The 24,135-nt window shown below is 39.0% G+C and overlaps 1 protein-coding gene across 4 annotated transcripts in view; it reads left to right on the top strand.

Moving 5' to 3' along the window:
* Positions 1–24,135, top strand: part of LOC124881650 (1-phosphatidylinositol 4,5-bisphosphate phosphodiesterase beta-4-like) — a 105,039-nt gene that overhangs the window by 29,283 nt on the left and 51,621 nt on the right. For all 4 annotated transcript variants that reach the window (XM_047387326.1, XM_047387323.1, XM_047387324.1 and 1 more), the window contains one exon: positions 23,097–23,194. In XM_047387326.1, coding sequence (XP_047243282.1) covers positions 23,111–23,194 — 84 coding nt within the window. In that variant the 5' untranslated portion in view covers positions 23,097–23,110. The remainder of the gene's footprint in view (positions 1–23,096; positions 23,195–24,135) is intronic.

Genomic DNA, 24,135 nt, shown 5'->3' with positions numbered 1-24,135 from the left:
GTCTTCACTGGGTTCATGCTAGTGGAAAGCTCTCATTCTGGGGAAGCATTTAACCCTTGGCCCTTCTTTTTTGCTCTCTCCTTGGCTTCCCTCTCTATATGGACATGTTCTTTTTCCACAGCTTTTTTCTGCTGGCTGCCTTATCCACAACTAAGCAGGGCACAGGTTTTCTGTTGATAGGTACTTATTTGGGCAATGGGAAAACTCCCTTAATTTTCAGCAGCCCCCACTCTTCCCTTCAGTCCTTCTACTGTTTTGTTCAAACTCTCAACCCTCTGTTTTCTGCTTGTAGAATCTCTTTCAAATAGATATTCCTCTTGGAGAACTAAATATAAGGCAAAGAATTTGCGTGTTGCCAATCTGGGGTCCATCTCTTATCTTTCTGTTCATTTGAAACCACCCTAAGGTATTCTGTCTTGCTCCATGTAGTGCTTATCTGCGGAAACATATACATATTTTAGTTTAACAAAAGAAACCTCATTACCCATACAATTTGTAAATAGAATTCTGAACCCTGTGTGGCACCTCTCTTTGGTTACCCAGCATACTTTGTGTATTTATGTATCCTAAGTATTTCTGACCATTTTTGGGTACACCTGACCTCGATCAGCCTCCTGTGATGGATGCGTAGCACGGTAAAATGAACCTCAGACTTCCTAATCCTGTCTAAATTAGAATGTCATGGCACAGTGGTGCACGGAGCAGTGCAGCTCTGACCCCATGATGTAACGTAGTCACAGCTTTTTCTGCTTGCACCTTCATCATCTCAAGCTACATTTGAATTTATTTATACCAAAATTAGAATAAGCCTTAGTGCTTGTGTCTCTAAGTGCATCCCAACAGTAAACATTACCAATCAAGTCCAAATATAATCAGATTTTTTTTAGCTAGAAACCCTAAGAATCTTGGAAGTATCTTGGTTTTTAATGTTTCTCAAGGTTGATAAATAATTTAAAAATGCACTGTTCTGAAACAAAAAAGACCTTTTAAGTCATTAGAACAAAGAGTTTTGCTCAAAAGATAATCTATTGCAGTAAATGTGGGTAAACTCCTTGGAATTAGAGGTGAAGAGGCTGGATTAATCTTAATCCACGAAAAACTGTTTCTCCATTGGAAGCACTATTTGTCTGAGTTATTTAACAATTGCAATCTTAGTTTTAAGGGAAGGAAAAAACTGAGGCTGGACAAAGAGGACACAACACAGTTTATGCTACAACTAGGACATATGGCTCCAGCAGGGAGGCAACAGCCAGACTAGTGAGGCAACCTCAGTGTTGTTTGTGGACATAATGTTTATCAAGCATTTTTTTTCTTTGGTTTTAACTTCTTATGTATCAGTATAAAACATCCACTGATGTCCGCAAATCACTTTAAAAAACGGATTAATAGATGTTCTGTTCAAACCTTTGTACTCCATGTTTACCTATGATAACTGGCTCTAGCAGCATAGTTTTTGTCTTTGTGTCTGAGCCAAAGGAAGAAGAGAAAATTAGACTGTCGTAGCATTTAAGCTTCTGTTCTGACCATAGGGTTAGCTTAAAGAGACTAAACAAATTGAAGAACAATATAAAGTGTTTTAGTGGTGTGGCAGACTGTCTGCTAATAATAATGTTTTAATAATATGACAGTATCTCATGAATAAAACATGGACTGACTATGAGGACAAAATGAGACTTGCATAATCACTGCCTGGCTTCCTATCACTGTAAAAACCAATCTATATAATTTACCTAAAAAACCTAAGGTAACAATTTGCACTCAGTCTGTTTGAGTAAATTTAATCAAATTTTTGTACTAAATATCTCATTTCAACAGATGTAAAACACTTAGAGAAATTAAGGGAAGTCTACATAAAATTTTTGTATACATTTCAATGCTAATAACCTTGTAGTATATTAATGCTTTTTTATTGTCAGTAAAAAATAATAATAATTATTATATATAATTAACTATTACTGGGAAGGGGAAGGTTACATTTACTTAAGAAATGCATTTTCAGGCCTATGAGATTATTCTGATAGGACCAACTTTAATTTAATTAACAACATGCTCAAAAATAAACAAAGATGGTACAAAATGACCTTCCAGTCACATCAAAAATATGCTGCAGTTCACAAAACATTTACAAAGATACATTTCTTGACTATTCAACAGTAATTCACACTGCTTACCCAACAGGGCTGCACAAGTAATGGGAATCAAAGATCAAAACTGCAGTGGCAGGATGCAAAATGCAGAATGTTTGATATATTAAAAATAAAAATAAACATAATTATGAAATTGTATTGTAATCCATTGAAGTGTAAAAAAATTCAATTTCAGGCAGAGAACCTCAGACAGACCACTTTTCCCAAATATCAGGGAGATTCTGTCACTTTATCAATTAGTAGCTTGATATCTTTCTGTTAAGAAGACCATGGAAGGCTGTAGTCAGTTGTAGCTGGTCACTTTCAAGTATGCACTCTTTTGTATGTGCCAAGGAGAGAATTTGGTAAATGGCAATTCAATGAACATCACTGAGAACCAGGAAAACAAATAAATAGAACAAACACATTTTTGGAATTCTATAAACCTGCCACAAGTTTCTAAAATTAAACAGATGAGTCTTTCTTGTGGCATGATGGAGCATCTTGGGATACTTGAGGTTGAGAGCGTAGATCAGACCCATCAACAACAGACATGTTTTGGTTTGATTTCCACACCCATTCAGCACTCTGTTTCCCTTGATTACCACAGCCATAGATTTATGGATCACAAGCACCTTCATGGTTTGGTCCGGGTCGTCCTCCATGTTTAATTTAAGCATATAAACAATAGAAGATTTCAGTATAATTCAGTTTTCTTGGTCAAGTCACTTTTCAACAGAAGCTGTTTTTTGTATAGGAGGGGAAAGGAAAGAGGCATGGTTGCATATTTCAGAGTCATCTATGTAAGGAAGGAGTGGTAGTTTATGTTCATATCCACCAATAAGCTGTTTTCTCTTAGCAAAGATCCATCATGTAATGATTAATATCCAGTAGCACCTGTTTACAAGTTGAGACAATAATGGGAGGATTGGTACATACTGGGATGTTTTTTTCTCTCACCACTAACAAGGATGTATTTAACTGGTTCAGTTAGTGAGAGATGCTCCTTTTATAAATTGCTCTCTCCTGTCTTGAGTACTTAGAGGCCCATCTACCCTTAAAGCAGCACAGAATGGGTTTTTTCACCAGTTCTGAAATCACAGAATGATCAAAACTACAGCTATGCTTCTTTAAACTGTTCAGAACAATTTCTTTAATAACTGGGCCTGATGGAGATGCTATAAAAAAAAATTAAGTTTCTCTGCTGGTTCATCTATGCACATATTAGACACACTGAAAATACACATCCCACCTAAAAGCTCATCCCAGGGCCGCCGTACAGGTTGAAATTGGCTAAAATGTGAATTTCTGTGGATACTGCTCTGAGGTAATGGAGCAGTAGTAGAAAACATGAACTTACCGAGGCCTTAGAGAGGCCCCAGTTCTGTTTACTGGTACGGTAAAGCACACAGTCATGTGTAATTATGCTTAAATTAGCTGATATTGATGTTATATTATGTCTTCAGCTCGCCATTACTAACAGCGGCCGAATCAACTGTGTGATGCCAGTAAATAGTTGGTGCCAAATAATGCAGAACATATTCATGTCAGCACTAAACAACGTGCATACAACTTGGCTACAAAATCCACTGGATGACAGTGTGTCCCCGTTTTTAGTCTAATGAATTAAACAGCCAAGAAGTCCGCCTAATCACTGCTTCAAACATTCTGCTTCAAATGCGTACATGACACATTAAATAAAACATGCTGACTAGAACTCTTGTAAAACAACAAATAAGTCAGCATGTACAATACGGTGCAAACTAAAATGTAGTTAATAGAGTAATTTTACTTACCTTCGATGTGGCGGCTCCACAGTCAGCCCAGCAGCAGATTGGCGGTTAGTATGCTGAATGGCGTAGCAGGCCGGTTACTTCCTGGCACATGAGCACATTGCAATGTATGACCAAGAATCTTTTTATATTATTTATACGAGATATTTTTGTTGCATTTGATACTGTTAACAAGAAGGTAGGGTAGATAGAATTTACCGATTATAATCCAATTCATTTGCTGCTCAATATGTAAAGGTATGTTTTAAAGCATTTGCATGGATTGTATTTACCATTCTCAAATCATTTCTTTCAGTGTAATGTTCTGGTCACACAGTTCCAGTTCAAGCGCTCCTAACCCAGAAATCACAATGTGTACCTGAATCCCCACCCCTACCACCACTGGATACATGACCTTATAAAAGTTCACACCATCCTGTGACTAATCTGTGAATATTAGAAGATGTAGATGAAATCCTGACAAGTCAGCCATTTGCACATCCAATAGAAAGGTGAAAAGAATAGCATTATATCTACCAAGTGATTCTCTGTTAATGGCTTTACATCAGCCTCCTTGTTAAACGGTTGACCACTGTGACAATATAAACCAAAGCACTAGATGGAAAATCTTTTAACATGAAAAAGGAAATTTGAGGGATGAACTTGACAAAGCTTCTTCGTGTAACACCAATGCATCAGATGGGCTATACCTTTTAAACGTTGCTTACTTCAGCTAGTTTACTCAGCAAACCCGTGATAATGCCCAGATAGCAGATGCCTCAAAAAGACGTTTTGTTGGTTATGAACGAGGCAGAAAGGATTATAGAGATGTAGCCGTATTGGTTGCCTCAAATGATCAGTTTATTGCTGTAGTTGAGAATATATACGTTTTCATAATGTTTGAGTATTTTATTAGATGTTGCTGCTGTTACATTTGGTACAGGCTATGGGTGTAATGAATCCCATCCTTTCATAGCTGCACTCTTATCACATTGTGTTAAGAGCAAATTTGTGGGTGAAAATTATCTGTATAATAACAGCAATACAGGAATTGCTGGTAATGATGGCATGCAGGAGTTTATAGACTTGGTAGTTTGCACTTATTTCTGGTTTATGGTGTTAGAGCATTAGCAGTGGATATAGGTGGTGGATATATGGCAAGCTGTTAAATTGCTGTTAAATACACCAGCAGGGATTTAGAAATCACACTCGAAACTAAATCTATGTCGCAGAGTCTACATTAAGTTCTAATAGATAAGTTGTAATGTAGATAATTTTTATTTACGGAGTACTTCAATTCAATTCAAAGATACTTTATTGAATTAGAATTCCAGTACAACCCATCCAAACATACATCATGACACAAGACAAGGGGGGACGGGTCACCGAGGCTTTGCTGCCCACTCACAGGCGCTGCCCTTGCTAGATGAGAAAAGAGGCCACATTAGGTAAGTAGAGGGAAAAAATCATCTTTCACACTTTATCCTTAGCAGGATACAGTTTGAGATTGCAAAAAACCTCAGCACAAAGAAGCAACAAGTTTACAAAACATCATCATGCTGGGATTGGTGAAGGCAGTGTAAGTGTATGTTTATCTTGAGCATGTGTGTGTGTGCAAGTGAGTGTGTGCAAGTAAGTCCATGAAGCACTGTCACAGAGGCCATTGTCCTTGATGGTTCGTTGGAATGTTAATCAACCGGCCACAAAGTTCTGAGCAGGTCCACAGATGTCCTCAGGGAAGGGAGGGAGCAGAGTGTCATGTTTACATAACTTCCAGGAGAGGTTGATTATAGTCAGCCATCAAGGCCGTGCAGGGGAGCCAGATTCCGAAAAACAGTAATTATTTGGGTTAGGCTGACTCTTAATTTTCCGTCAGCCTTGAGAGTCTCACTGGTGCTTCTCAATGGCGAATCCAAACAGCCAAATTCCAGGTCCCTTTCTGCCAGATTTGAGTGAACAACTTTCCAAGATTTATCCCATTTCACCCCTGAGTCCAGGAACCGCAACCTGCCTGCGATCCCGGTAAGGATCACATCCAGTCTGCGATTCAGCTCACGTAACATCTCAGTCTGAGTGTTGATCGCCCTGAAGATCCCATCACACATGCCAGGCAGCCTCACAATTGCCAGAACAGCTGCAGACATTATCCGAATTTCCCGATATGCCAGGTAACCGCTGACTCCAAAAAGCAGAAATCCTGATATCAAACATCCAATTATATACATATCTTCCACATCCTCGACTGACATTATTGAAAAACACATCATCCTCCACTTCTGCCAGGAGTCCATCGTGTATCTGGAGAAAAATGGCACGTGTGGGCAAGAGAGTTCCCTTCACCCTGTCTTCTCGTCGAGAAAATTTGATCAATTGCATTGAGAAACCAGCTGACCAAATCCATAACTCAGAATTTGGAAGATATGCAAAAAGAGGCTCCAAAAAGAAGACAAGACACAGAGCTGAAGCAGGGCAGATATGGGAAGGTGTGGGAGACAGAGAAAAGGCGTCTTCCACCACCAAGAGCAGAAAGAAAAGAGGAAAATTGCTGCCTTACTCTGTTCTTTACTACACTACGCATAAAGTTAATGGCAAATAAATTAAAACAAACATTCTTGTAGTTTTTGTGTTTTCAGCTACTTTCATAACATGAAGGTTCCTTTCAGTTAATCAAAGATTTTGTTTGGCATATGGCCTGTAGGGTCCTGTTCATTTCAAACTGAATATAAATGTTTATTCAATTAGCCTATATACAGCAAGTGAGAATCTTTCTTCAGTTACCTTTAAAATTAGAGTTGCAACTTCATATTAAATAAGGTTAGTTGTCAGTCTGTTTGGTTCTTTTTTCGGTTGTACTGGACCATGATCTCAAAACTGAGGTACACAATGATATATGGGTACCAGACCACCCAAAGTGCAGGAGGGTTATGCATTACTTGCTTGTACCCAAGATGATACGTATCTCAATAAATCGACAACAATCTAATTCATTTAAAATATAACAATTCTCCCCTCTATCATAAGGCAGTATGATTCAGTGATTTTAGGAAACACGGTGTGATGCAATGTAACAAGACAAAGCAAATCAATTACATAATGTAAATGAGTAAACCTAATTAATACCTTAGTATAATAACTACCTTACAAATACAGGCCTTGTCCAACAATTCTAGTGCACAATGCGAACACCCTTTTTACATTTGTTAAAATCAATAAAGGCTTAGTCCAAAATTATAAAGTCTGGAAGATTGCAGACGTGTTGATCAGTCATTAAGCAAAATACATTTTCTATATTATGAACATTGAAACATAAAAAAACCCCATAAAAAATAAATTACCTTTCAAAGTGTAATTTTTTGTCTTGCTTTCTAAACATTTAATGTTGCTCTAATCTCACACTGGTATTACTTTTAAAAGTTGCTGTTCTGATGGTCAGGAAGTTCAAATGCATTGAAAGCGCCGTTCTCAGGAACACTGTAAGGCTGGATAACTAGAGGTATAGAGGGTTGTGGTATCTCTAACTGTCTCTGAACAAGATGAATACTTTGCTCACCACTCTTGGTGCTTTTTGCTGGACACGCCCAACCTGACGTTGAGAAATGCCTCCACATTCACAGCATGTCCCAGTCTCAAGTGTGTAATAAGGATAGTTGCTATTAATTACAGTCTTTCTACTGCATCCACGATCTTCGACTCATTCGTGTTGTCATTGTCTGCTTTTTACCAAAGTGTTTAGGTTAACAACAGAAACAGCTCACTGAATCAAATATTTGGGCAGATCAAGTTTCTACATAAAGGCGAAGAGTAACTAATTATTAAATGGATGCAAAGACATGAAAACCATTGCATCTAGATTTAATCACCAAACCTGGATCTTCACATCTGCACTACAGAAGCTCTTGCATTTTGCAGGTTTGTGTCTGTTGACACAAATCACTTAATCTCAATATCTTTATACTGTAGTACACACATTTGGAGTCCTTTAACTTCATTGAACACTGAGGTTATTTTTAATTTGATATCAACCAGCTATTAATGTCCTTCTGCTTCATGAGAGAAAGGAAATGAGGAAAGGGGTGAATATTTTGGGTACATAAGAAGTGAACTGGAAGTCCACTAAGCTAAATGTGTGTCCATTAGCTGGTGGTATGGGTACTACTTGCACTATTATTAAATTATCTGTGAGATGTTCAATCAGGTCTAATATTATTGTTTTATATGACTTGTCCCATCTTTTGTGGGTTCTGTCTCATCTTAAAACACGTTGCGAGCATCAGAAAGTGTTATTTAAACAAAAAATGTATCTTATGTAAGTTATGCTTTTTTAAAGAGGTAGTTTAAAATCATTTGCAGGAAAATGCATGTAGTCCTGTTAAACAGCCTACCTGCTTTATAAGAAATGTATAATCCTTTATCATTCACTTTGGAAACTGAACTAGAAATTATTTAGCTGAAAGTAAAGAAAAGTGTTTGCTGTTGGAAAATATAATACTACCTCTGACATTTATATCCAAATGTTAGTTAGCACATATACAGGGGTTGGACAATGAAACTGAAACACCTGTCATTTTAGTGTGGGAGGTTTCATGGCTAAATTGGACCAGCCTGATAGCCAGTCTTCATTGATTGCACATTGCACCAGTAAGAGCAGAGTGTGAAGGTTCAATTAGCAGGGTAAGAGCACAGTTTTGCTCAAAATATTGAAATGCACACAACATTATGGGTGACATACCAAAAAACATAAAACCACGGCTGCCCAAATCACGGCAGCATTAAATGTGGACCTCAACTCTCCTGTTTCCACCAGAACTGTCCGTCGGGAGCTCCACAGGGTCAATATACACGGCCGGGCTGCTATAGCCAAACCTTTGGTCACTCATGCTAATGCCAAACGTCGGTTTCAATGGTGCAAGGAGCGCAAATCTTGGGCTGTGGACAATGTGAAACATGTATTGTTCTCTGATGAGTCCACCTTTACTGTTTTCCCCACATCCGGGAGAGTTACGGTGTGGAGAAGCCCCAAAGAAGCGTACCACCCAGACTGTTGCATGCACAGAGTGAAGCATGGGGGTGGATCAGTGATGGTTTGGGCTGCCATATCATGGCATTCCCTTGACCCAATACTTGTGCTAGATGGGCGCGTCACTGCCAAGGACTACCGAACCATTCTTGAGGACCATGTGCATCCAATGGTTCAAACATTGTATCCTGAAGGTGGTGCCGTGTATCAGGATGACAATGCACCAATACACACATCAAGACTGGTGAAAGATTGGTTTGATGAACATGAAAGTGAAGTTGAACATCTCCCATGGCCTGCACAGTCACCAGATCTAAATATTATTGAGGCACTTTGGGGTGTTTTGGAGGAGCGAGTCAGGAAACGTTTTCCTCCACCAGTATCACGTAGTGACCTGGCCACTATCCTGCAAGAAGAATGGCTTAAAATCCCTCTGACCACTGTGCAGGACTTGTATATGTCATTCCCAAGATGAATTGACGCTGTATTGACTGCAAAAGGAGGCCCTACACCATACTAATAAATTATCGTTGTCTAAAACCAGGTGTTTCAGTTTCATTGTCCATCCTCTGTATGTTCTGTCAGGCCACATCTGGGCGCTGCAGCTGCTGAAAGGCAGCAAGTTTCCATCTCTGGCTTAAGCTAATTGTGTAAACTGTGGCCGAGGTGCATGAGTGAGCACAGTGATCCTCAACTAAAAAAGGGAAAGAGGATGGCAGAAGAGGGTCGTCGGACTTCAGGAAATACATATATTTTTTCCTTCAGCTGCGTAATATTACTTTAGCCATTTTTACCGGAGAATTTATTTAGCAGTCACATTTTATGTCATGACAAAAGCTTAAGAATTAAATTGACCATGAATTTGAAATGCAAAATGGTTTCTTGCAAAGAACCTTTTAGTTAGATTATATCTGCTAATCATTTTGTATAACAATCATCAGTTTATAATTTTTTATTTTTATGGCAAAATACATGCGTATTACTGTAACAGATCAAACATTGTTAGAATTATAATTATGCTGTTATATTGCACTTATGTTTGGCCATTTAGAAGCAATTTAAACTAATCTCAGATAGTTTAGAACATGTGGAAAATTAGGATTTGTTAAATAATTACTAGAATTATTGAAAAGAAGCTCAGCGGAGGATTTTACTTGAAGTTGAATAAAGAATCAGATAAAAGTAGCATGTAAATAATATAAAGATGACAAAATGTGAAGCAAATCGCTGTAATTTGAATTAAGTGATCTGCAAGTTCTTTTCAGGTTAGATTCATATTTGCTCAACTTGACTATCTTGAGAGCCAGTGGCTTCAATAATTAATTTAACAATTTAATTATGTCACCATCCCACAAACACTTGCTTTTTTTTCGCTTATTTCACTTTGCAAAATAGCTCAAGCTTGATCATATTGGATGGAAACATCTGTGAACATACATTTTAGGTCTTCCTACAAATAATCCATTGGACCTGGGCCTGGTTATTAAGTAGGCCATTCCAACACATGAATATGCTTTATTCTAAACTATTCCACTGTAGCTCTGGTTGTATTTTTAGGGTTGTTGTGCAACTGACAGGCGAACCTCTGCCCCAGTCTCAAGTCTTTTGCTGCTTTTTACAGGTTTTCCTTCAGAATTATTCCAGACTGTCTATATTTACCCTCATCTATCTTCCCATCTGACCAGCTTCCCTGTTCTTGCTGTTGGAAAACATTCCTACAGCATGATGCTGCCACTACCATGTCTCACGTATGGATGGTGTGTTCCAGGGAATGTGCAGTATTAGTGTTTTGTTTAAACTTGAAGTGAAGGTAAAAGTTTGGCTAAGCCATTGTACAATCAAATCCAGCAGGATAAACTGCTGCTCTGTAAACTCAGGTTGTAACCTGGTTAAAGAGAATCCTGCAGTACATTTTTACAATAAATTAGTGTTTGCATCATAATTTTCACTGCCTGTTCTGCTGTTTATAAATTGTTTCTTGCAAGTCAGCATGCTTCACCGAGTTTTGTTAGGTGTTCGGAGATATGATACCGTGTGAAATTGGATATCTTCTGCACTGTATACTCATGCATACAAAACAGACAGGATGTCCATCCTGATGAAGTCTGTTTACTCAGTGATTAATGCTTTCTCCACACCAACCTCATATCCAGTCACTAAAATACAATGTAAAAATACACTCAAACGATATTGGCAATGATCTCACCTTCATTTAGGCTGTTTGCTCAGGATACAGGTGTAATAAAAAACTTGCCCTCTAAGTCTGGCATCGAGTTTAAGACCACCATTTATCCAGTGTCAACGCTTCAATTGTATGGTATTGTACTCTGAGCTTAAGAGCAATGTCGCTGATGTGTACAGAAAAATAGGTGAAAACAAGTGAATACTCAGTGGATTCTGTCCCAAAGTGGATGTTTGGGTTTAATCTAATTCACAATAATTTAATTGAACAAACCCGCCATCAGCAGAAGGCTCTAATCTGCTTGTGATATTGAATGGAGTTAGCCATGTTTTCTCAGAGCAGCAGCTTGTTGTACTTTGCTCCTAGGACATGGAGCACTGTGTACCTTTTCTTTGTATCCTGGTTAGTGGTATCATAGACTTCCTGATTAAATTTGAAAAGCTGCTTGTGTTTTGTAGAAGAAGTTATAATTAAAAATCCGCAATTTGGGAAATGCTGTGAAGTTGTCTTATTTCTATAGTCAAGAACAGTGGTTGTTTCAGCAAAATGATGAATTTTTTGTTGTGTTTTTACTCTTTCACATAGTGTTTTTTTGCAGAACACAGAGGACTATTTAAACTCTTTCTTTAAAGAACTGTATTGCTTTCCTAATTTTCTTACCATGTTACATGTGCTCACAGCAGTGTGCAAGCATTAATATACTGTTGCACGTTGGTGTTTTTCACTCGGCACATACTGAGGCAGATTAAAATGTACACTTCTTGCTGCAAGGCAACATGCCTGTGTTTCAGTGGAAACCAGCTATGACCATTGGCTGTGTACACTTTCAGCTAACGTGCACTTTACCCAAACACAACACAAGCATCCTTCCGAACACATTATTCTCGGTAGCAAAAGCTTTATTATTTACATAAGCACATGTAGACATATAACGGGTGAATGAATCATCTTATCTGACAGCTGAAAGTGTTCTCCATCTTTATCTTCCTTGTCATGCTTTATTTTTCTCATCCCAAAACAACTGGAATAGGTAGTAGCTTTTCTAATAAATCTTCATAATCCTGTTAAATGCCTCTCTCTAGAGATGCAGTTAGCATGACAATACGACTTGATCATAAGAATAATAATTAGTTATGTTGTTTTTATTTTAATCACAAAGAAACACAACTGCATTTGGAAAAAATATGAATTTTTGAACAGAATCCTTTAAGGGGCCACCCTCTGCTAACATAAGTAATACCTTATTTTACTTAAATTTAGAAATACAGCAATCATAGTTTTCTGGCTGATTTCTGATTTTTGTAAAGATTTTACCTGCTTGTACCAATCTTAGTCAAGTCCAATTATTCTTTAAAAATTATAATATAAAGGAACAGCATTTAGAATATTTTTCAACCTTCCTGTCAGGAGCCCTTATTAATTTATATTAGAGCAGAGGTGCTGTAAAATAGGGTTGACATTTTAAAATATCTTGGTGGTTGGGATGATTAGTGTTACTAAAACAGCAGTCTTTGTGTGAATAACCCAGAGAATGTAGATCCTTACTTTAACAGTGCTTTCACACCAGATCTTTGGAACACTTTTAACCGTACCAAAGCCCGGTTTCTGGAGGGGATCATGCCAGTGTGAACCCATCCCAGACCTTGAAACGGCAGTTTTAACCCTGGCACGGTTAAAACTGCCGGCAATGTTTATCTGGACTCCAGGACAGTTTGCTTGCAGTGTGAATGCATGCAATTACCAGCATACTATGGGATGTGAAGAAAAAGCAGCACATTTGAGTAGAAGAAGAAAAACATGGTAAGAGTGCAAATCCGAAGACAAGAGTTTGAAAATTTCTCATGGGGCTACGTGGAGTAGTGAAGAGGTGCAGGCGCAAAACTACATTTCAACACTAATGTAGTAGCAACAGAAACCCTGATGAGACAGACCTTCTTCTTTGTGCTTTTATTCTTCTCGATCAGCGTAATACTGGAGCAATACTGCTCCCGAAATAATATGTTGCAACTGCATGATGTTGTCCAGTCTGTGTGAAAGCAAACTACGGCAACTGAAGGTTGTGAATTTTCTTACTTTTACTGATCCCTGGACCAGACCAGCAGTGTAATTACACCCTAAGATTTCATAAATATCTATTTCCAAATTCTCCGTGTTCCATTGCAGAGGTTGAAAACTGGAAAGGCCTAAACAGAGAGGCTTTGCTGTAATTATTTCAGCCTTCCTGGTATGCACTGAAAGGCTTGCTCTCTTGCAGCCTGAATAATAATAATATATATAATTTAAATTGCTTCTTACATCTCTATGCTTTCTCTGACTTCACTTTAAACCCCTTACTGATATTAAAAATAGATAGTTTTTGCATTTTGTTCCCTCAATAACCCCATTGACACAGAAGATTGTTATTGTTGCTATCGTGACGTGATAGAACTTCATATGGTACTTTCACAGATTGGAAAAAGACCCAACTTTTAATTTCCCTACCAGCTAGTGTACCATCATGGATGATTGAGCTGAAAATAGGCAGATTATGTTTACTAGCCGATTTCTCGGTACAGCTCTAAACTTTATTATTTTTCGACTGTTCGCCTAAAAGAGACCATGCACTGTATATTATGACACGACACTATTTTCATCCTAAAATTATTCATTCCCTTGGCAGATTAGGGTTCAAGGTAATCTTTTTCTTCTCCCAGAATGTTTCTTCTTAATGGAAGGAATATTATCATTTTACAGTGGCCCAGCCAGAGTCTCGACTTGAATCCGAGGATCTTCCACAGAATCTGTGGATGGAGGTACAGTTTAGTTTTGCTGAGTGTTTGTGTAGGAGATTATCCTGAAGGATAGTGTGACTTAAAGTTAGACATGAAAACTCATGGTCCATTACAAAGTCCTTGTAATGAACCTTTTATCCATGACCTGCAGGATTCATCCATGTATTTTTCATTTTATTGTCTTTGTTTTTTCAAGCACATGTAACTGAACTGAATGTTTGGTCCCTCTTGATTCTTTAGGACTGTCTGTTCCCAGATTATTTTACCAAACCAATTGATGCACTGTTTAGTGCATTTTTTATATTTTTCTGTATTATTGGTATCAACACTAATCTTATACAGTTATAGTGATCTTATGTATTAGACAATGCAATCATGGTGACAGAGAAAGAAGCAATATTTTTCTTTGTGGAATTGCTGAGCTGGAAGACAAATATTAGCTAAATTATGACGAAGGTTGTGCTGATACATAGACATGGAGACATCATAGTTAAACCGTAAATTGATGTGGGGTGCGGCGGTGGCACAGGGATAAAACACAATCCATATTCAGAGGCTTCAGTCTTCGGCGCAACTGTCATGGGTTGGACTCTCGTCCAAGGCGACCTTTGCTGCAGGTCTACCGCTCTTCTGTCTGCTTACTGTCAAAAAATGAAAAAATAAAGGCCACAAGTGCTGCAAAAAAACATAGAAACTAAATAATGTAAATTGATGTCTGAGATGGTTTATCACACAGAACCTTCTGTTAAGTTGTTATAAACAGTTTGTAAACATTTTGATACTTTCCAAAACGAAAGGGAGGGGGGATCAGTTAATCTGATTCATCATCAACATTGTGTTTCATTGGCTAGTTTTAACAAATCACATTACTGTTGTGCAGCCATAACCAAAATCACTCTGCAGCAGGGGTTGGTGAGGAAAGCATTTGTTCAATCCCTGTGTCATTCTCTAGTTTTGATGCAACTTTTCTTTGTGTCTGTGTTCACCTCTACAGGACAAACTACTGTATGAACAAGTCTGATGTTGCTTGAGAAGTTGATTTTGAAAATGAATACTTTTCATGTAATTTTCTCCTCTTATATGTGAAGCAGTGAAACTAATTTGTTTTGCGGTGACAATATGTTAATAAAGTTTTTAAAAGATAAGTAGAAATATGCTATCAAGGAGTGACGCTGAAAAACTAGTCCATGCATTTGTTACTTCAAGGCTGGACTATTGTAATTCGTTACTATCAGGATGTCCACAAAATGCAGTTAAAAGCCTTCAGCTGATTCAAAATGCTGCAGCAAGAGTTCTGATGAAAATTAAAAAGAGAGATCATATTTCTCCTATTTTAGCTTCCCTTCATTGGCTCCCTCTTAAATCCAGAATAGAATTTAAAATTCTCCTCCTCACATATAAAGCCCTTAATGATCTAGCTCCATCATACATCAGAGATCTGATTGTTCCATATGTTCCTAACAGAGCACTTTGTTCTCAGACTGCAGGTTTACTGGTGGTTCCTAGAGTCTCTAGAAGTAGAATGGGAGGCAGATCCTTTAGTTATCAGGCTCCTCTCCTGTGGAACCAGCTCCCGGTTTTGTTCCGTGAGGCTCCCTATCTACTTTTAAGGCTAGGCTTAAAACTTTCCTTTTTGATAAAGCTTATAGTTAGAGTGGCTTAGGTTATCAGGGAGGAAGTCTTCCTCCCTCCCTGTTGGATAGAGTAAGGGGGAGTCAGGTTTAGCCTAAACCGGCTCAGTTATGGTTGAGGTGCAAACACACCCTTCATTTCTGCTACCTGTGTGACCCCCTCTCTTTTCCAATGGTTATGGTCAATCTGACAGAGAGAGGTATCCCAATCGTTGTGGTTTTTAGTATAACAATGGCCATCAGTGAGCTCTAGATGGACAAACTGTCTACTTTTAAGGCTAGGTTTAAAACTTTCCTTTTTGATAAAGCTTATAATTAGAGTGGCTTAGGTTATCCTGAGCTATCTCTGTAGTTATGCTGCTATAGGCTTAGGCTGCTGGAAGACATAATGACCATTTTCACTCTCTTCGCTACATTCTCACACTACTCTCCAAATTTGCATTGTTTGCTGTTATTTCAGCTTTTAACCTTGTTCTCTCTTTTCTCTTCCTAGAAGCTACACCTGGCCTGGCTCTGTGTCTACCTGTGACACCTTTCTGGAGAGGGGCATCGTCCAAGCTTCTGCTGGCAACAACTTAATGCTCACCCTCTACCGATGATCCACATGGCCCTGTCTTTCAGTGTTTAACCCTTTCTCTCTCCTAGACATGGCGATTGACTGAGCTTAACTGTAACTAATTATATGTGCTCTCTTTCAGACTCTATCCTTGAAAACTGGCTCAGAGTTTGTCTGTTCATTCTTTCTAGGTGAAATGACTAAAAGAGCTACATCCATTAACATTTACTTTTCCTTCCCATAGAAAGTACTTCTGGATCAGTGCTTCTTTGTTCTCTTGTGTCTGCTCTGTTCTCTCAAACCCCCAGTCGGTCGTGGCGGATGGCCGCTCACACTGAGCCTGGTTCTGCTGGAGGTTTTTTTTACCCACTAGTTTATGTGTAAATTTACTATATAATATGGACATATATGTACATTTAGAGTGGCATGGTGCTTAACACAGCAAATGTGTTCACTTTAAATATTTTGTGCTACAATTGGGTAGAGCACCAAACATGCATCGTTAAAACAACCATTTTCCTGTTTTTGTTTTGTGTTCTCGCTTGTTTTTAATCTTAAAAGGAAAACTTTGTTCCAGTTGCAGCGTATGGATTACATTAGAGGTCTGGTTTTTGTGACGGTCTTATGGAGCTCTTTTTCTGTTGTCACATGTGTCCGTTTGAGCATGTCCCCAGTCAACCCCTCCACCACTGACTGACTGATGTAGCTATAACCTAATTTTAGTTTATGAGTTGTGGGACCGCTGGGTGTTACCCTAGCTGCAATTTTAGACAAGTTCCTCGTGGGGCTCCTATCTGTCGTAATTATCTCATTGTCAGGGGTTGGACAGGGGGCTCGGACCTCGCTGACTTCCTCTAGCTTCCCACAGCTCCTCACGTGCACACTCAAACTTCAAGGAGCTCAGAGGCCCAGGCGTGCTGGCTAGCCTAACAAACTCGTTCACTGCACTGCCATTGGACAGATTTGATCCCACTGAGTAAAATGTTACCTAATGCATACAGTGGAGTGTGGTGGGATCTAGGCTAACAGCAGACAGGACAGCACAACCCAATTAGTTGGAATTAGAGACTCATAATCAGTATTATGAGATTTTTTTCAGAGGAACAGGAAACCAAATTTGATAAAAACAATTGCCTGGGTTAAATAGTTAAATTGCATTTATTCTAATGGAATAAACAATTATGTAGAATGGTATTTCATTAATGTTATCATTACTTTATCTCTTTGTTCTATTACAATTCCATTTCATTGTTTTTACCTGAGTATAACGTTTTTATATATTTTCAAGATATTCGTCTGTGAGGCTTTTAACTCATAATTTCTTGCATTTTGTATTTGTGTTTGTTTTCATAGCACTATTCAATCATGTTGCAGTGTACATGTGGAAACAAGTAGAGATTATCAGTATGGGATTATTTATTGTCTACCAGGGGGAAAAAAAACTAATGATTGAGACAAGAATTTGTGGTGGGGCCGATGAATTACAATCTATGATTTCTACTAACCTCAAAAACTGTTAAAATGTTTTTTTCAAGTTTGCATATTTCAACAGGAAAAGGGTATATTGATAAACGTTTAGAAGAAAAATATACACAATTGTAGCCAGAGGCTACAAGTTTCATCTTTTGTGCATCTGTGCATAATATTGAACAAATACACAGTATTTGTAAGTTGTTTACACTGTAGCCCACGGCTGGTTTCCATCTGCTTTATTACCATGTTGATTTATACGTATATACATAAGGTATTTTGATATTTGATATTTTAAAATAAAATCAATGTGTGTAACATTATTGCCTAAACTTAACAGTCTACATTACTTCAAAATGTGACTGTGATGGTCAGTTCTGGGTTTCCTGGACTTTTTTAGCAAAACCTACAGTCTTAGACACATTAAGACCCTCAAACCCCCAGTCGGTCGTGGCAGATGGCCGCTCACACTGAGCCTGGTTCTGCTGGAGGTTTCTTCCTGTTAAAAGGGAGTTTTTCCTCTCTACTGTCGCCACATGCATGCTCAGTATGAGGGATTGCTGCAAAGTCAACGCCAGTCACTGTCCACTGTCTCTACATGCTCATCCGGGAGGAGGGAATGCTGCAAGTCACTGACTGGATGCAATCTGCTGGGTTTCCTTAGATAGAAAAACTTTTTATCCAATTTGAATAAAAAGCTAACTCCGACTGCATTGTTCAATGGTTAGGATTAATTGGAATGTATGTACCTGACTGTTGTGAAGTGCCTTGAGACAACATGTGTTGTGAATTGGTGCTATATAAATAAAACTGAATTGAATTGAAAAGACATCTTAGCTGGGAAGCTTCTATTGACATACATTACTCAAGACTAGTTGTTGTGCAGCTTGATCTTTGTTTTTGGAATACACATAGAGAACAGCTTCATCAGCATACATTGGAAATGTTACAATTGGTGGACATCAGCTTGATATATCTTTTATGTAGAGGCTAAATAACAATGGCCCTAAGACCAAACCTTGTGGTACTCCGATTGTTGTCATACATTATGGATTTCGTGGTCTGTTTTCTAACAGACTGCATTTTAAATAAAAAAATTGTTCTAACCATTTCTTGAGTATATAGAAAAGCTGATGAGTTGAGTTATTAGTTTCTGGTGGTTGATGGTACCACTAGAGGGGCTTGGCTTGCATATAAATTTTTTATTTTTTTTTCCGACTTATATGCCTGAAATTCTAACTTTTGAGTACAAATTGAATTCACCATTGATTGCGTTTTTGCTTTAAAATATATATGATTGTCATTTTTGTGTACGGTTGGCATCATGCCTACTGTTGTTGTGAAGTTACCTTTTTAATAAAGGGCTAGTTGAATTATTTTGTTTGTAACACTCTTACTGTATACCGTGAGAGGTTCACAGCCACAAACACTATGCTCTTGACTCTTGACTGAGTTTTTAACATCACTTTTACAGTTATCATAAGGTACCGCAAAATATGTGATTAAATTTCAGGCTTAAAGAGAGGTGCCCAGTACAAATCCTGCCACAGGATTGCCTTATTTGCTTGATTGGTTGAAGGTATCCTAAAAATAGGCTTTAAGAATTCAAAAACAAGCACAAAACAAAAAGCAACCTTGACTGGCAACATTTAAGACATTAAAGTGAAAAAACATGTCTTAGAGACCCTGCCTTCCCTCTCCCCAGCCACTTGGGCCAGCTCGTCTGGAGGAATCCCATGGCATTCCCAGGCCAGCCGAGAAACATAGTTCTTCCAGCATGTGTTGGGTCTTCCTCTGGGCCTCCTACCGGTGGGACGTGCCGGGAACACCTCACCAGGGAGGCGTCCAGGAGGCATCCTAACCAGATGCCTGAGACACTTCAACTGGCTCCTCTCGACCTGGAGAAGCAGCAGCTCTACTCTGAGTCCCTCCAGGATGAATGAGCTTCTCATCCTATCTCTAAGGGAGAGCCCAGACACCCTGTGGAGGAAACTCATTTCGGCCACTTGTATCCATGATCTTGTTCTTTTGGTCATGACCCAAAGCTCATGACCATAGATGAACAAGAACATTCGTGAAAAAGACCCCAAGATACTTGAACCCTTCTGCTTGAGGCAGGACCTCCCCCCTGACCCGGAGGAGGCTCAAGACCATGGCCTCAGACTAGGAGGCACTGATTCTCATCCCGGCTGCTTCACACTCTGCTGCGAACTGTTCCAATGAGAGCTGTAGATCACAAGCTGATGAAGCCAATAGGACCACATCATCCGCAAAAAGTAGAGGCGCATTCCTAAGGCCACCAAAACGGATCCCCTCAACACCTTGGATGCACCTAGAAATTCTGTCCATAAAAGTTATGAACAGAATCGGTGACAAAGGGCAACCTTGGCAGAGTCCAACCCTCACCGGAAACGAGTCCGACTTACTGCCAGCAATGCGGACCAAGCTCTGACACCGGTCATACAGGGACCTAACAGCCCGTGTCAAAGGGCCTGGTACCCCATACTCCTGGAGTACTCCCCACAGGATTCCCCGAGGGACGCAGTCTAACGCCTTCTCCAAGTCCACAAAGCACCTGTATACTGGTTGGGCAAACTCCCATGCACCCTCCAGGACCCTGCTGAGGGTGTAGAGCTGGTCCAGTGTTCCACGGCCAGGACGAAAACCACACTGCTCTTCCACACTGCCCGCCCCAAGGTCCCCAGTCTCCCCAGGCTCCGCCAGAGCCGTGCATTGAGGTGAGCCTGACTATTTCTAGCCAGAATTGATCATCATAAGGGGTCTGTGGGCTGCGCTTTGTCTGATCCCTCACCTAGGACCTGTTTGCCTTGGGTGACCCCACCAGGGGCATAAAGCCCCTGACAACATAGCTCCTAGGATCATTGGGACACTCAAACCCTTCCACCACGTTAACTTGGCAGCCCAGGGAGGGGGCAGACCCAACATAATAATAATAATTTTCTCAATAATTAGGTTTGCTTATTCAATAATATTCACTACAATGCAGCATATTTATACCAGCCTACTGTCTGTATTTGAGGCCATTTGTCCTCTGTCTTTTACTTCCCTTTATGCAGTGGCTGTTTGTTGTGTGGCCTTACCTTCACAGTCCAGTGTCACTCTTTGGTAATCAGTGGGTGTATTAAACTTTTATCTGGATTCACTGGAGGATTGAACATTTCCAATGCTTATTTTTTTCATGTTTTAAACCACTATGTAGGTGTGAGATGAGCTCTTTATACCTGCTGTCCAGGTGTTTGGCTTTTCAGAATTACTCTGTTTTCATCATGACAGCCCTCAGACATCTGAGCACTCTCATTTCATCTGTGTTTGTCATGCCAGGGGGGAGCTGTAGTCCACCCAGCTAGGTCTTTTCTCTGACTTCTGTTGATGTTGTCTCTGATCAGTGTTCCACACATCAAAAGCAGATGCCCCCCCCCCCCCCACACACACACACACTTTCACTGTATCAACCCCAGCCTCTCCAGTCAGACACTGCTGTCTCACTCTTTGTTTTGCTTCCCACATATGTTTGGTTTTCTCTCTATTGTTTTTATGTAAAGTGCTCTTTCACCGGCTTTTGCCTGAGTCTTTGGTTTACTTCTCCTATTTATTATTTCTCCACCCCTATGTTATCTTTGTCATTTCATGTTCCTATGTGCTCTTTTCTTTTCAATGAGTTTCTCCTATACTCTCCTATACCTATAATTTTAACATTAGCACTAAAATATATGATCCAGGGATGTTCCTAATGATAATCTTTAAGGCTTGAACCAGATAGTTTTTGTCTCTCTTTATCATCTGAATGTGACACCACAATTTCAGAAAAATACGTTTCAGAGGGGTTATTAAGGGGTTTTGCCATTATTTAGAAAACTATAATATTAGTTGTTGCCATCTTCATGGCTGAAGTAAATGATAAAATAGATTGTCAGCTGTTACAGACAGCTTTCATGACTATGCTGATTGACTAGAAAAATGATCACAATGAGAGTTGTCAGCTGGAGCTACTGAATGGATCATATAACTCTTTTAAGAAGGTGATGCAAACTAGTGTGTAGCAGAACATAGTAGTTGTCTCACGTCAATTATGTTTAAATTTTGATACAAGTACAAACAAAGGTGGCATAGATGACCCAAGAAAGACGTCAAAATTACAGACAAGAGGTATCAGACCTCTCAGATATCCGAAAACAATTTGGCATAAAAATAGAAAAAATATAATGAAAGGGAAAAAAAAAAGATGTGCAAAAATATGAGTGATTTCAATTTTCTTTTTTTCTTTTTGTGTGACTGATTAGTAAAAAAAGTGTCTTAAAGCTAGGTTTTTTTTGGATCTAAGAGTAAGAGTAGTCAGCTTTTTTTGGGAAGATTTCCAATCTCCAGTTGTACTAAAGATTTCGCCTGCCAATATCCATTTATGACAATATTGATTTTTCTTTGACAACAGCAGCAGTTTCCATGCCAATGGCTTTTCAAATGGTTATATTTTGTTTTGTGTAATCAAGAGAAATCTGATTGATGGGGGAGCACTTAAACAGGAAGAGGAAGGAAGAGCATGGAGGAACTTTGCTTGAGGAACTCACACCTCGTTGTATTCCCATGATTTATGACTAGCTAAACTCTCAGATTATACATAGCATGCCACATTCTCATGTGAGTGACTCCCCCACAGTTTTGCCTGACGCATTTTAAGGCTTACGAAAGACAAAGCCGTATTTGGGTGGTGTCATCTACAATATTAGTTTCCTACTTAGTTACTTGGTCATTTGAATTGAGACTGGCTTGATTTGTATTTGATAAAGGATACAATGTGTACAAGATCAAAACAATCCCACCTTCTGAGGCTCTCAGACGCACTCTGGTGTTTAATCCCATCCACGAGTTACTTCATTAAGACATAGAGCGCTGATGTTTTCTCAATCTACCCTGTCTTCTTATGTCATTACCTAACAATATGTGTACATAAGGTCTGTGTGCCTGATAACTGGGCTGAAAAATAGGGCTGCCTGATGGCTCTATACTGGCCTGATGAATTGCTGCAGGAATCATGGGTGCTGTTCTTGCATTGAAAATGCACAGGTTCAAATTAGCACCCACTCAGACTTACTGCAAATGTAAACCCAGTTGGGTCATTCACCTGGAAACAATATAGATCCACTAGTCAGTCCGGTGTGTTATCAATTATCAGCTATTTTATAGCCCTCATAGGCCTGACACTAACGAGTGTAGGGGCATAGGGTAGCTTCTGTTGAATGTGGTGCAGCTGGACTCTTGTTTGGTTGTTAATACACCACCCTTAAGCAAGCAATTGACATTATAAAGCCGTTTTTCCTCCACAGATGTGTGTATGTGAATGCATGGTCATGTTTGTCAGGAGTTTTCTGCCATTTCTGTTCACATTCAAGCCTGAGAGACGTTTTTATGAACCGTCCTCCAGTAGCAATTGAACAAGAGGTGAGTTCACCTCGGAGAGATGGCGAGTCACTCAGATGAAAATATAGAGTCAGCAGTTAACATGCATGCGTGTTTTTGGACTAACTTGTTCTTTTCCTTTTATTTGTGTCACAGGATTGTGAGCAGCCATGACAAAGTCCTACGAGTTCAACTGGCAGAAGCACCTGCCCGAGTTCATGCAAGAAGGTGCCTCCTTCGACAGGTTTGATGAGGTGAACTATGATTTTGTTATCAGTAAGGCAATTACTTAATAAAATGCTACTTCTTCAAATAATCATAGTGAGGTGATAATTGTATGATGTGCATTAATTATAGAAGTGCACATACCTCATGGGTCGCCTTCTTTTTTGTGTCATTGTATAAGTCCACGCAGTCTGCATGCTGAACAAATCATCTAACTTAAGTTGGAAATATCTGGTGGTACAGCTGCTGATTATGAATGTAAACCCAAAGAAGAGCAATATAAAGTCAAAGCAACCCAATAACAAAACTAAAGAATTACATGGAAATAAAGCTTAATAAACTGAACAGATCACTAAATAAAGTAAGTAAAGTGGGGGTGCACCGATAGCAGTTTTCTGGCCGATCACCGATTACCAATCTTTAAAAAGCCTGACCTGCCAATTTTGGCTGACACGGATTTTAAAAAAAATTATTTTTTTTATAACCGACAATGTCAGGTGGTATAAGGTCACAATACACATTCAAAGTTTCAATTTTATTTTTTTCAAAAACAGAAATACCTGCGAAACAATACAAACTTGTTTAAACTGCACATGAGCCATTGCTCTCAAATATAAATGAAACATTTAGAGCATTGCAGTTCATTTAGTCTTCTGTCAAAACTTGCACAATAAGTTAGACAAATAGATAAGATCGGTGGATAAGATAGGTTTCACATGTATCGGACGATGACTGATCTGCCACAATTAAGAAAATCAGGGCTGATAGATTGGCCAGCCGATCAGTTGGTGCACCCCTACAGTACAGTAATAATGTTTGTAGTAAAATAGGTTTCTTTGCCATCCAGAAACATTCATACCCCATTGAACCTTTGTGGCATCACAACCCCAACCCTCAGTGTATTATATTGTGACTTTATGTGATAGAGCAACACAATGTAGTGCACAGTTCTTACATGAAAGGAAAATCC

The sequence above is a fragment of the Girardinichthys multiradiatus genome, chromosome 15 (assembly GCF_021462225.1).
Source record: "Girardinichthys multiradiatus isolate DD_20200921_A chromosome 15, DD_fGirMul_XY1, whole genome shotgun sequence".
In the NCBI taxonomy this organism is placed as follows: Eukaryota; Metazoa; Chordata; class Actinopteri; order Cyprinodontiformes; family Goodeidae; genus Girardinichthys; species Girardinichthys multiradiatus.
Note: the sequence above shows the minus strand (reverse complement) of the source record. Positions and strands in the feature narration are given on the sequence as shown.